The sequence below is a fragment of the Rhinopithecus roxellana genome, chromosome 13, assembly GCF_007565055.1.
Source record: "Rhinopithecus roxellana isolate Shanxi Qingling chromosome 13, ASM756505v1, whole genome shotgun sequence".
NCBI classification, from domain to species: Eukaryota; Metazoa; Chordata; class Mammalia; order Primates; family Cercopithecidae; genus Rhinopithecus; species Rhinopithecus roxellana.
Genome location: NC_044561.1, coordinates 85,221,532 through 85,236,000, shown reverse-complemented (window position 1 = coordinate 85,236,000; position 14,469 = coordinate 85,221,532). Strand labels below are relative to the sequence as shown.

The window sequence follows — 14,469 nt, the reverse complement described above, 5'->3', positions numbered from 1 at the left end:
ATTTGAAAAGACTGAATATGCTCCACTAAGTACTTTGAGCTTCTAAAGACCAAGTGTGCACAAAGACATTTGAGTGGTAGTGAGGGGCTAATGAAATAGAACAAAGACAATTACCCTGATAATTCCAATTAAAATTAGTAAAAACCTGCAACTGTCTTTTGAAAGTCTTGTAGAATGTCCCTAAGGACTCACCAACCACAGTTCAAGCATGAACTCTTGTTTAATCTTTTTGATAAATTTCTATTTTTAAAATGCTCTGAATGCAATACAGATGTCTTCTATTGCAGTCTAGAGTGAAAATCTCAAATCACAGGCATTATTTTGTTTGAAAAGAATAAGATCTTAAAGGGCACAGGGAAGGGAGATCAGTGACAGTTTAAGGGAGTACCGGGCCAGTAGATCATCTGACCAAGACATAGAAAGCATTTTATTTAGTTTTGTTTGTTTCTAACCTTTTTTAGAGATGAAATCTCACTATGTTTCCCAGGCTGGTCTTCAGCTCCTATCCTCAAGGGATTCTCCTGCCTCAGCCTTCCAAAGTGCTAGGATTACAGGCATGAGCCACTATGACTCTCCAGGAAGCTTTATAAAACCGGGGAGAAAATGGGAATGGAGAGAAGGGGTTGGAGACTCAGGGCACACCTAATTCTCAAGGGGACCTTTCCTCTGGTTTTCTTGGAGCAAAAATGAAAATTCTCCACATACCCCTCAGCAAAGGCAATTTTTTCATTTCTCCCCATTTCACAGCATGGAAAGCCAAATCACCAAGAAGTGGCTCATGTAGGGAATTCACCCTGTGGCACACCCTCCAATCCATTCAGTGCTGCTTACCACCCTTATGACCAATACAGACATCAGATATTAACAAATTACACTCAAAGTCTTCAGGAGCCTTGTTGGAAAAGATGTAATGTTATTTAATGGCAAAAAATCATGGCTGACAAAGCCAGCTTCTCACAGACTATTTCACTTCTCAGACAGGAAGGGATCTTTGTAAATTCCTAAACATGAAATTTATCCCCAAAAGTATATTTAATATGGCTTGTGCCTTGAAATTTGGTTTGTAATAGCAAAGGACTGGAAACTAAATATATGTCTATCAATAGGAACTTGTTAAAAAATGATGGCAGATGGCCGGGCACAGTGGCTCAAGCTTGTAATCCCAGCACTTTGGGAGGCTGAGGCAGGTGGATCACCTGAGGTCAGAAGTTTGAGACCAGCCTGGTCAACATAGAGAAATCCCATCTCTACTAAAAGTACAAAATTAGCCAGGCACAGTAGTGCATGCCTGTAATCCCAGCTATTCAGGAGTCTGAGGCAGGAGAATCACTTGAACCTAGGAGGCAGAGGTTGCAGTGAGCCGAGATTGTGCCATTGCACTCCAGCCTGGGCAATAAGAGCAAAACTCCGCCAAAAAAAAAAAAAAGCCGGGTGTGGTGGCTCAAGCCTGTAATCCCAGCACTTTGGGAGGCCAAACGGGCGGATCACGAGGTCAGGAGATTGAGACCATCCTGGCTAACACGGTGAAACCCCGTCTCTACTAAAAATACAAAAAACTAGCCAGGCAAGGTGGCGGGCGCCTGTAGTCCCAGCTACTCGGGAGGCTGAGGCAGGAGAATGGCGTAAACCTGGGAGGCGGAGCTTGCAGTGAGCTGAGATCCGGCCACTGCACTCCAGCCTGGGCGACAGAGTGAGACTCCGTCTCAAAAAAAAAAAAAAAAAAAATGATGGCAGAACCTTACAATTAATGCACTGGACAAAGGTCAGAGGCTAGAAGCAGTTCAGGTGTCACCTGCCAGCCATGTGAGTGAGCCCTTGTGGATGTCCATCCCAGTCAAACCCCCAGAAGACTCCAGTCTCAGCCGCCATCTGACTGCAACCACAAGGCAAGAACCGCCCTGCTGAGCCCAGTCATCCCACAGAGATGGATGAAACAATACTACATTATTTCAGCTATTAAATTTGGAGTTACTTGTGGAACAGAAATAGGTTAATTGGAACAGTAATAAACATATCATTCTCTCCAGATGCCAGACCTGCCACATTTCTAAGTGTCTCTCCCAGGACTGCATGGTACAGAAGACATATCTGACTCCTGGACTGATGTCTCATGGGCCAGAGGACCAGTTGACCCTGCCTGGATCAAGATCACGGCTCTGCTCACTGGAGCACCTTTATTATGTTTGCATAGGTTTACACCTAACACTACCTCCTAAAAGTTAAAAAAGAGTTAGTCAGTCTTGGCCGGGTGCGATGGCTCAAGCCTGTAATCCCAGCACTTTGGGAGGCCGAGACGGGCGGATCACGAGGTCAGGAGATCGAGACCATCCTGGCTAACATGGTGAAACCCTGTCTCTACTAAAAAATACAAAAAAATTAGCCGGGCGAGGTGGCGGGCACCTGTAGTCCCAGCTACTCGGGAGGCTGAGGCAGGAGAATGGCATGAACCCGGGAGGCGGAGCTTGCAGTGAGCTGAGATCTGGCCACAGCACTCCAGCCTGGGCGGCAGAGCGAGACTCCGTCTCAAAAAAAAAAAAAAAAAAAAAAAAAAAAGAGTTAGTCAGTCTTACCTTGTTCCTCTACAAGTAGTAAACTAAACTTAATTACATCTTAGTCATGTTAGTTACAAAACAATAGTGGAATAGAGAGACAATAAATCTGAAGGATTGAAAAAAACCCTAGATCTGGCTAGGGGTGTGATATGGAATGTCATTTAACATTACTATGTCACAATTTCCCCACATGTAAAATAATAAAATGATATTAGATGATCTCTTCAGCAGTATAAGAAGATAAGAGCAGGGTCTGTTTTCCAGTTTCCTAAATTCCTTCAATTCCTGCTCCACCACTTAGTTTGTGGCAAGTTACCTAACTTAGTTGTAGGCCAAGTTACCTAAATTCTCTAAGCCTTAATTTCATCACGTGTAAAATGTGAATAATAATATTTGTGTGGCCCGGCGAGGTGGTGTACACCTGTAACCCCAGCACTTTGGGAGGCCGAGGTGGGTGGATCACCTGAGGTCAGGAGTTCAAGACCAGTCTGACCAATATGATGAAACCCCATCTCTACCAAAAATACAAAAATTAGCCGGGTGTGGTGGCATGCGCCTGTAATCCCAGCTACTCGGGAGGCTGAGACAAGAGAATCATTTGAACCTGGGAGGTGGAGGTTGCAGTGAGCTGAGACCATGTCGTTGCACTCCAGCCTGGGCAATAAGACCGAAGCTCTGTCTCAAAATAAATAAATATAACAACAACAACAATAATAATAATAATAATAATAATAATTGCTTCTTAGAAATAAATGAAGAAATTGGCAGAGCCCAGTGGCTCATGCCTATAATCCCAGTACTTTGGAAGGTTGCCAAGGCAGGTGGATCATCTGAAGTCAGGAGTCCAAGACCAGCCTGACCAACATGGCAAAACCTGTCTCTACTAAAAATACAAAAATTAGCCAGGCATGGTGGTAGGCGCCTGTAATCCTAACTACTTGGGAGGCTGAGGCAGGAGAATCACTTGAACCAGGAGGCGCAGGTTGCAGTGAGCAGAGGCTGTGCCACTGTACTCCAGCCCAGGCGACAGAGTGAGACTCCATCTCAAAAAAAAAAAAAAAAAAGAAATGAAGAAATTAAATTTTAAAAGCTACTTAAAAAGGACCTGGTACTTTGTAAGTCCCATTATAGTTAGACCAACTCCAAAATCCTGTGGTCCTAAACAAAAGGTAATTGGTCAAAATTTCTTGTTTCTCGGCCAGGTACGGTGGCTCGTGCCTGTAATCCCAGCACTTTGGGAGGCTGAGGCAGGCGGATCACTTAAGTTCAGGAGTTCGAGACCAGCCTGGCCAACATGGTGAAACTCCGTCTCTACTAAAAATACAAAAATTAACTGGGTGTGGTGGTGCATGCCTATAATCCCAACTACTCAGGAGGTTGAGGCACGAGAATCACTTGAACCCAGGAGGTGGAGGTTGCAGTGAGCCAAGATCATGCCACTGCATTCCAGCCTCAGCCATAGAGCAAGACTCTGTGTCAAAAAAATAAAACAAAAAAATATGTTTCTCAATTTGCTTTTGAATTTTTCTCTCTTTGATGGAAGAAAAAGGGAGCTAAAAAAAAAAAAAAAAAAACTAAACTAAAAAGGGAGCCCTTAGCCCCCAGTCCTTCATCTGCAACCCTGTAATTCAAAAAGCTCTGAAAAACAGCTGGGTATAGTGGCTCATGCCTGTAAACCCAGCACTTTGAGAAAAGCTCTGAAAAACAGCTGGGTATAGTGGCCCATGCCTGTAAACCCAGCACTTTGAGAGGTGGAGGCAGGAGGATCACTTGAGGTCAGGAGTTCAAGATCAGCCTGGCCAACATGTTGAAACCTGGATTCTACCAAAATACGAGAATTAGCTGGGTGTGGTGGCGTACACCTGTAATCCCAGCTATTCAGGAGGCTGAGGTGGGAAGGTTGCTTGAGCCGAGAGAGCACCACTGCACTCCAGCCCGAGTGACAGAGAGAGACCCTGTCTCAAAAAATAAAATAAAATAAAATAAAATAAGTAAAATAGATGACAAAAAGCTCTGACAACCAACATTCTCTCCTATCTCCCGTGACAGTGAAATCTGACCTGAGCTGATGTAAAAATATTTGCAGACTTTATCCCATTTAATGTCAATATTCATGTTTTAATACAGAAATTATTAATATATTTAATTATAGGGTACTGCTCCAGGCCTGCCAGGGGTGGTTTTTACACCATGCTACCTTCTGGCAAAGCTTAATCGTCTCACCCTTAATCCAAAATTAACACTTTGTAAAAGGCTTATTAATGAGGTGGGGAAACTACCATAGAGGGAGGAAAATGACATAGGTCTTGAAAGTAATTCTGATCACGAAGATGAAGAGAGAACGAACAGCTCTCCAACCCCATGGCCTGGCGCTTTTCTGAGCACTGTCCTGTTTTCTGCAGGATCTCAGCTTTCATTTCAAAAAATGTGTAAAATTCTCCTCAAGTTCTTCTAGAAAACAGGACTTGGCGGCAAAACAAACCAATCATTGTCTTTGCACTGCTTGAAAACTGCAGGAACATCCAGGGAGTCAGGGCCTTCGGCTGGCCCTCTGACCAACTTCAAAGCTGGCTCAGATCATTCACCTGTCAAACTTCTAAAGGTGAAAACAACGACAAAAAAAGAACAACCTTTATTTTCTGTTGATGTTTCTAGCAGACAAGTTCATTTAGTTAATGGTCCTGTTTCCTATGGGAGGACATTCTGAGTCCAAGGCTACCTTCTGGTGGCCATTTGGACAAGATTTCCACCGACACATTGCGATGCTTGAACGCTAAAAGTGTGCTAAGCATATTTCCCCAATTCGTTTGGCATTCAGATTCCCCTCCTGGTCCTGTGTACCATTTCCTTAGACTTCACAACTCCCCTACATGGTAGAATGGAGAGCCTTCTCAAATGCAGAGAAGATGAAGGGAATATATATCTTTATAAACCCAAAGAAGAAACTGAGGCCCAAAGAGAAATGACTTGCCCATGGCCACATGACTTGTAGTGGCCCACCCTGAGAATTTTGAATGTGGTTGTCATCTGCAAAACTTGTGCCTACAGTTCCCTCAGGACAGGCCCACAGGTCTGTGGGGCAGGAGGAGGGGGCATGAACCCCATTGTTTGTCTCATGTCATCATGAGTCCTTAATGTCAGACTATCAACACTAAGGGCTAAAGCATCAAAGCCACATGTTGACTACGGCTGACATACTGGACAGTGCGGTTGTCCCATAATGCAATGGAACAATGCTGAAAAGGTAAGGATCCTTCGGTTGAGTTTTGCCACTAACAACTTTGAGGAACTCAACAAAAACTTGCTGGGCTTAATTTTTCTCACCCTGAAAGTAAGGAGATTTGGGGCCATACATGCTTTAAAGGTTCCTGTAGTCGCTCCTGTGGAAGGATTCAGTATCTATCCCAACTCCTTTTGGTGGGCCTTCCTGTACTGCAGAAGCTAGAGAAGTGAAAACTACACTTTCCTGACTCCCTTGCCATGAGGATTTGGGAAGTAACTTGGGTTCTACCAATTACATGCACTATCAGGAGATCTGAATTCAGTCCCGAGTTAACTGGGCAGAGGCAGGCAAGAGGCAACTGTTTTACACTCTGCAATGGCAGCCGTCGAGGTGGCAGCTTCCTGATTGGGCAGCAGCCGCAGCTCCTAGGTGGCCCAGTTCTGCTCTGTGGCTCTGAGTCATTCCTAGGAGCTCAGCTTGGTCTTTTTTAGTCCATTTAATACCTTTCTCTGCTTAAACTAGCTATAGTGGATTCTGATGTTCATAACTAAGCCTATGTAGTCCTTTCCAACGATAAAAACCTACTTCACCTATATTCAAGTTTAAAACCAGGTAATTAATACATATTGTTCTCATATTCCTTCTTTTCCCCCTTTTAATTAATTTAACCTTCATCAAAAATCCATTCCAAGCATTTTTCCAGTATCCCTTTTCTTCCTGCTTTCTACGTTTTCCTTCAAATGCTATCACTCATGTCTAGGAACTGTCGACTTCTTCCCCCGCCTATATTCTTGTTTTATGTTGACTTATGTCCTTCTGTGACCCAGGCACTACTGCACTGGTTGCTGGGGAATACGAGCCCAGTAGGAAGTGTTCCCTGGCTCTAATGGGTCTAGAGTGGAAAAGAGAAGTCCGTTGGCCAAATGTGCAGCCAAGAAAATGGGCAGCAGGTTACAACGGGGACTGCGGGAGGAGTATTCAAGTCTGTCTTGGGAGACAAAAAATAAGAGGAAAGGAGTCAGAGATGGAGCTTATATTCCCTTTCAAATATCAAATGAAATGGTTTTTAAAAACAGCTTAAATCCATAATAACAAAATGAATGAAATAACAGATTGAGAGCCAGGCTCAGTGGCGTGTGCCTGCAGTCCTAGCACTTTGGGAGGCTGAGACAGGAGGATCGCTTCAGCCCAGGAGTTTGAGACAGCCTGGGCAACATAGTAAGGCCCTGTCTCAAAAGGAAAAATAAAGAAAGAGAAAAAAAAGAAAGAACTAATTAGCTATCAATGGAGAATTCTGGTTAACAACTGATTATCTTCATTTATAAAGGTAAATAAAGTGAATCCAGCATTATTCTGCCTTTCATAAATGAACTGTGCCACTGAGAAACCAAGCAGTAGATGACGCAAAGTGTGTCTCTATAGAAATACATCAGTTAATAAACAGAGGACAGAATTAGATTATTGCTGTTTTAGAACACCTAATAAGCCAAAATATTTAGGTCCTGAGCATCAACAGCTGCTAACATCAGAAAAAGAGAGATAACCAAATATTCAGTGCCTCTGATGAAGACAGATGCCTCCCACTGTGACATATTCTAGCTGAAACAGAATAGAGCTGACCAAGTAGGGAGAGTTGCATTGTCCAATAGAACTTTCTGTGGTGACAGAAAAATTATATTCTCTATTGTCCAGTACATTGGCCACTAGTCACACGTGGCTACTGAGCACTTAAAATGTCACTAGTGGGACTGAGGAACTTAATTGTTATTTTGAGATGGGGTCTGGCTCTGTTGTCCAGGCTGGAGTGCAGTGGTGCAATCTTGGCTCACTGCAACCTACGCCTTCCGGGTTCAAGCAATTCTGCCTCAGCATCCCGAGGAGCTGGAATTACAGGGACACGCCACCAAGCCCCATTAATTTTTTTTTGTAGTTATTTAATAGAGTCAGGGTTTCACCATGTTGGCCAGGCTGGTCTCGAACTCCTGACCTCAGGTGATCCACCCGCCTCGGCCTCCCAAAGTGCTGGGATTACAGGCATGAACCACGGCACCTGGTCCAATTGTTCATTCTTAATTGACTACGGCTGTGATAGTCACATGTGATACTGGATGCTGCAGCTGCAGATCCAACTACTCGTTTAGAGAAAACCTAGGGGACTGAGGAATGTTAGGCACATGGTGATGTGCTCAGCAAAATCCAGACTGTTGGGAACTCTACAAAACAAATCACCCATTTCTTCAACAATTAACTTGATGGAGGGAAAATGTATGAAATTAAAAGAGGCTCAAAAGACATGCCAATCAATTACAACGAGTAGACATTATGTGGACCTGATTAAGCAAACTGGAGGGGAAAAGTAAGAATTTATGAGACAATTAGTAATGTGAACACAATTGGTAATGTGAGTGTGATCATGAATTTTGGTTTTTATCCACTAAACGCACATTCTGAACTATTTGTGGTTGAAATGGTATGATGTCCTAGATTTGCTTCAAAATCATGTGTGGGGCAAGGGGTGGGGGTGTGCCTGGGCAGGAATGGCCATGGGTTAATGATTGTTGGGGCTGGGTGGCAGATACGTACGACTGCGCCTTTGAGATTCTAAATAATACAAAGTGATGGGGGTATGGGGACTACTCCATAAACACACATCAGCACCACTACAAGACTCGTTAGAGAGCCAAGTAAAAGGCCAAGAATACTTTTGAAAGAATCTAAACTTAATTTATTTTGAAGAACCCATGGAAGAAGGCAAAAAGAAAGAACAGAATAGGACAGGGTGAGAGGACAAATTCCCTTGGTACTCCATACTGGGACCTGGGTCCTACCAGCCAGAGAATCACGAATGAATACTATCAGTCAACTGGGTTAACTTCAGAGTTACTTAGTTAGTTTCTAATAAGCCTCCACAGGACAATGGTGATTAGTATTTCCTGGGTTTCTCCACCCTGCAGCTGGAGACCGGCAGATGGATCCAGCAAAAAAGGGACCTGCCATGCATGCTCTGTGGAATGTAAGTCATCTTCTCACCCCTATTTGTTTGGCAAATTACAGAATTCTCAGCAGTAAAGAGACAATTTCACAATCTGCCCTGAGGCACACCGTCAAAAGGCAGATGGGCTGGGAAAGGCCAGCCACATTTCTTAACCTGCGCCTCGGACTCTTTTTCCAGATCCACCCATCAACGCGATCAAGTTAGTGAATCCCATGTTCTTACTGCAGCCAACAAAATGTTGGGCATTAAAACTTGCTATATGTCACTGTCAGCTAACTTCCTCTTGGGCAGTTTACACATATGCAGAAAGCTAAACACTTTATACTCACCATCTCATTTAATCTATGCAACTCTTGTAGGAGGCTGATTCTTTGAGTCCTCCACTTTACAGATCAAGGAACTGAGGCCCAGAGGAGATAATGTATCCATGACCACAGCTGTTAAGAGGGGCCCGACTGGCCAGCCAGGTGTGGTGGTTCACACCTGTAATTCCAGCACTTTGGGAGGCCAAGGTGGGCGGATCACCTGAGGTCAGGAGTTCAAGACCAGCCCGGAAAAACTGGTGAAACTATGTCTCTATTAAAAATACAAAAATTAGCCAGGCTTTGGGGTAGGTGCCTGTAATCCCAGCTACTCGGGAGGCTGAGGCAGGAGAATTGCTTGAACCCAGGAGGCAGAGTTTGAAGTGAGCTGAGATTGTGCCACTGCGCTCCAGCTCTGGGCGACAGAGCGAGACTCTCTCTCAAAAAAAAAAAAAAAAAAAGGAACGCGATTGAGGTTTTCCTTCTGACATCATCCAGAGCTTCTCCTCTGCCCAGCAGGAGCACCCACACTTCTTGGCTTGGCCCATTCACCATCTCACCCTGTCCTGGTTACATTTCCAGCTCTTTACCGCCAACTCTCTCCCTGACCCCAGCAAGCCCTGTTTCCTATCTTCAGCCACCACAGCTTTATCCTTTCTGTGCTCCAGCTGCGGGACTCAGCCCACATTGCCCTCAGGCCCACCCCTTCCCTTCTCCCCGGCTTTCAAATCCACATCAGGACACCTTCCCCACTCAAACTGGTCATATCTTTGGTTGGAATTCTGGCTTCACGTTCATGGTCCTGCAGCAGAGTTAATAATGTTTATGTCTCCCTTTTAACCCAAACACTATCTCCGGTTATTGGACACAAACCATGTTCTACCCTCCACTCATTTATCCTCACAATGCTATCAAGTAGGTATCATTATTATCATCTTACAGATAAGGAAACTGAGGCCCAGAGGGTGAGCCACTTGCCCAAGGTCACACAGCTAAGAAGTGACAAAGCCAGCACTTACATGCTTAACGGCTACTGCCAGATGATTCTGGAAGGAACACCAGGTTGGGAGCATTTTTACCTCCTGCTGCCTTGCACACCCCAGGCGTTAGATGGGCGGAGTGTTGCCTCTCTGTGCCAGGCAATGGCTCAAACCTGCCTTTCTTGTGGTCCTGGGAGCCCACTGCCTAAGAAACAAATTCTTGGCTGGACACGGTGGCTCACGCCTGTAATCCCAGCACTTTGGGAGGCCGAGGCGGGCGGATCACATGAGGTCGGGAGTTCAAGACCAGCCTGACCAACACGGAGAAACCCCATCTCTACTAAAATTACAAAATTAGCAGGCGGTGGTGGCACATGCCTGTAATCCCAGCTACTTGGCAGGCTGAGGCAGGAGAATCACTGGAACCCAGGAGGCAGAGGTTGCAGTGAGCTGAGATTGAGCCATTGCATTCCAGCCTGGACAACAAGAGCGAAACTCTGTCTCAAAAAAAAAAGAAAAAGAAAAGAAAAGAAACTAATTCTTAGAGAAACTCTGTGAGTTCAGCATGCCTTGGAAAGAACTTTATAATTATACAGGCAATTCGTTCAGTCATTTGAAAACTGCCAATGCCATGGGCTAATAATAATTCTGGAGGCTTGTTGCATATTAACACCAAAATGTCTCCTTTTTGAGGGTAGAGGCAGAAAGAAGGAAGCTAAACAACCCCAGTAACTAAAAACTCCCCTGGAAACTATGGAAAGAAGACTTTTAACGGTTCAGGAGTGAAGTGCCTCTCCGCACCCCTTCCCCCAGAGCACAGGCAGCTAATCTAGGAAATCAGATTGGTTTACGTCTTCCTTTAATCCAGGATTTCAACGGCCCTGTGTGCCTGAGGCAGAAAAGATTGCCTAAAATGTTGGTTAAGAGACTGGATGAGAATCTGTCACTTTCTCTCCAGGGGAATCTGGGCAATTGGGGGACAGAGGGGCAAACTAGCTGCAGAGGCTCCCAAAACAACGTTGCAATTGTCCTTTCAGCCTGGTGATAAATATGCAAGTGGGACACTTTGTAGAATTTCCCGAAGGGCAGAGCTACCAGCCTCAGGCAAATTGTTCCCTCCCATTTAACCCCACCTGGCCCAGAAGAGCCTCAGGCCAGTTGACTTTGAACCTCACCCTCACACTTACCGCTAGGCTACCGGCCCGCACAGTATCGGCACTTCTTTTTTAAAGAGGTCTTTCCTTTGGATCCCAGCTGAAGCCTCAAACCTCAATTCATAACCAAATGCGCTTCAGCCCACCCCGGAGTCAAACCCTGGGAATATGGAATGTGCATAGGGGAGGTGTGGCCTCTCCCAGGAAAATGAGGACTGCTTTCTCAATCCACAGCAAAGCCCAGGCTCTCCCTCCCCACCCTCTACTCCCGGTCTGGGTGGCGGGAGGGCACCGGAGAACCCTGGAATTACCACCTATACCGGTGGTCTGGGGGTGCACAGCGTCTCACTGCGGCCCACCAGGCTAGAAAGTGGGGTCAAGTGATCATAAACCACCACCCACTAGCTCCAAATGGCTGACTCAGTGGAATGGGATTCCTAAATCTTGGTGGGTAGCGGATACCTTTGAGCAGACCATCTTGGAAGTTCTGCCCGAAAGCGCAGGTGGGCTTCCAGAATAGAATGTTCGAGGAGGCCCTGAAAAGCGACCATAGATGGGAGCAAACACTCCAATCCACTGGGGTAAGGGCGCTCGAGAAATCGGTAGTTGAACCCTTTTACCCATCAATTTAATTCAAGATTGGAAAGATGACAGATCTAAAGTGCCGTGCACAAGCCTCCTGTCTGACAGACACTGGGAACCGCTCGTGTTGGGAGAGGCCCACTATGTGTCAAGCTGCCGCCCATATCCAGAACATAAGCATGGGGGGTGAACTCTCAGAACCGCGGCGCCAGGAACTGCGTTTCAGAGGGTGGAATTTCTGAGAGCGCCGGGGCTTCCTTTCTGACCTCGGGAACTCCGACGGCCTTCGTTATTCTACAGGCCTGGCGCACAGAATGGGCTGCTGGCGGAAGGCAGCGATGCCAGTGCCTTTTCGGCAGTTCCAGAGGCAGCACTCGGCAACAGGCGGGGCCCCCGGGCGGACGGAGCCCACTCCGGGAACCGGCCGCCCCTGCGTAGCAGCTACCCTGCGGGCGGGAGTACGCGCCGAGGCGCCCTGGCCGCCGCCCAGGGGCAGGTGCAGGAGCTGCGCGGCGGGCGCGCTCGGGGCGCGGGTGCCGGGTTGCGCGGGCGGGCGCGGCAGGGAGGGGCACCGGCCCCGGGAGCCCGACGCCAGGGCGTGGTGCAGGTGGCGGCGGGGGCAGAGTCGACACAGTACCTTGATTTTCGATCTGGCGACCGGGCGCTGCTTGGCCGCCAGGTGTCCATCGGGGCCCTCGGCGTCGCCGGGCTCGGGGGTTTCGCGCTCGGGGGCGTGCGGGGACGAGCTGCTCTCGGCTCCTCCAGGCTCCCCCGCGCTGCTGCTGCCGCTGCCGCTGCTGCTGCCGCCGTCGCTGCGGCAGTCCTCGGGAGGGTCGTGGAGCAGGCGGCCCAGGCCCACTGCGGAGGGAGGGGCCGCGCCCCGACATACACACTCGGCGTCAGCCCGTACGCCCGCGGCAGTTTGACCTGCGGGCGGTGCAGCCGCCGCCCCGCCCCGGACCTGGGCACCTCGCCAAGTGGGCAACGTCGCGGGGGTGGGCGAGTAAGCCCCGGATCGACCCCCACGGCTAGCTTGGAGTGCTGGGGGCCTCTTCCCAGCCCTGGCGCCCACGAGGAATCGGGTGGCCACGCGCGGCGGAGGACCCTGCGCGCCAAGTTTCCTCTCTGGGCGGGGGAGGCGGGTCTGACCTCTCCCCAGCTAGCCCCAGAAGGATTGGCGGGCCTTTGTGCACCCCCATGAGGACGTGAGATTGGGGGTAGCCCCTGCTGGCTTTCAATCCCTTTCCTGGGCCACCTCGGCCCGCGCTGCAGCCAACGGTCCCGCCGCCGGGCAATTAGAGGCTCCCACTAGGGGGAAGGGGGCGCCCAGAGTCCCGGGCATCCCAGTCCCTCATTGCCCGCCCTCCCTCGCCTAGAAGACCCCCGCGTGCCCCCCGGAAGAGGGGGATGAGGTGGGGAGCCCGCCCCTGCCGATGAGCGGAGAAGACCCGCCACCCCTTCCCCCACCCCGGGAGCCCAGCGCCCAGGCCCGGCCCCCGCGCGCGCTCACCTGGGATGTAGGTGTCTGCCCTTTTCTCATCCGGGAGTTCATCCCAGCTGCGGACCGAGACCCCCAGGCTCCTCCTCTTCACCAGGAAGACTTTGGGCATGGTGGGGTCCCCTCTCCCTACAGCGGCCCCCTCCTCCCGGCTGCTCCCCGCTAGGGGCGACGGCGGCGGCTCCGTCCCCGGCTCCCGGCGGCCAAAGCCCACCTTCCCGCCTCGCCTGCCCTCTTCCTCCACCCCCCGCCGCGGCGTGGCCCAGGCCTCTCCCCCGCACGCCTGCTGACTCCCAGCCTCCCGGCTGGGCGACACCTATGCCTTAAATCGCGAGTGAGACCACGCCGGGGAAAAAGTTTCATAAGGTGGAATAGAAAAGGCACCAGGAAACTTGGGTGTGAGCATGCGCCCTGCAACATAACGGTGTCAACAAGCTCGCTACCTGTCCGACCGGTTCCGGCGGCCGGGGCTGCCTGTTCCAGCCCTTCCTTAGGCATGAATGTTTGCAAAAGAATTTAAAGTCTGCTCTTCCCCCTCCTCTTTTTAAGAAAGGAAGAACATTTTTTAATCAACCCCCGCCCCATTCCCCCATCACCTGCACCTCGAGGAGAGCTCTTCGAAGTAAACCCCAGGTTCGCCTCCCAGGACACCCCTCCGGTGAGCTGGGGCCTCCCACGAGTTGTCCCCCTCCCCCGCCCGGTGGATTTGTCTTCGACGAGCCAGAAAATGGCTCAATTCCTCTGGACCTCGTGGAGCCTTCCCGGGGCTTGATGAAATCAGGGAGGTCAGAAGGGCGAGGCGGCGGGAGACTTCCAAGGATTCTGATTATTAATAATGGGGGGTGGGGGCTTGGGGGCTTAAGCTATCCATCAACTACAACTCCCCCCCCCCAAAGCAGTAAAAATAAATTTAAAAATTCGGCATCTTTAGAACACGTTATTTTTCTGACTAGTATCATACAATTTAAGAAAAATAAGGCTTGCCCCGCCAAAGCAGCTTCTCCCCACAAGATGTTGCACCCCGAGGCCCCCTCACCCCAAGTAAACACACAATAGAAACAAAAGCCAGGAGCATATTAAGCAAATGCAGCCTCAAAACAAGCCCCCAGTCCTCGTCCACTCCCACCGTTGCCTCCTCTAACCACCCGATCCCCAAATTCTGAGACTGGGAAATACCTTTCCA

At 48.8% G+C, this 14,469-nt stretch overlaps 1 protein-coding gene across 1 annotated transcript in view; it reads right to left on the bottom strand.

Annotated features, from left to right (window-relative positions):
• OVOL2 (ovo like zinc finger 2) overlaps positions 1-13,702 on the bottom strand; it is a 34,340-nt gene extending 20,638 nt beyond the window's left edge. The window contains exons 1-2 of the mRNA XM_010381486.1: positions 13,299-13,702; positions 12,426-12,646 (exon numbers count right to left, since the gene is read on the bottom strand). Coding sequence (XP_010379788.1) covers positions 12,426-12,646; positions 13,299-13,398 — 321 coding nt within the window. The 5' untranslated portion in view covers positions 13,399-13,702. The remainder of the gene's footprint in view (positions 1-12,425; positions 12,647-13,298) is intronic.
• Between the last annotated feature and the right edge of the window lie 767 nt (positions 13,703-14,469).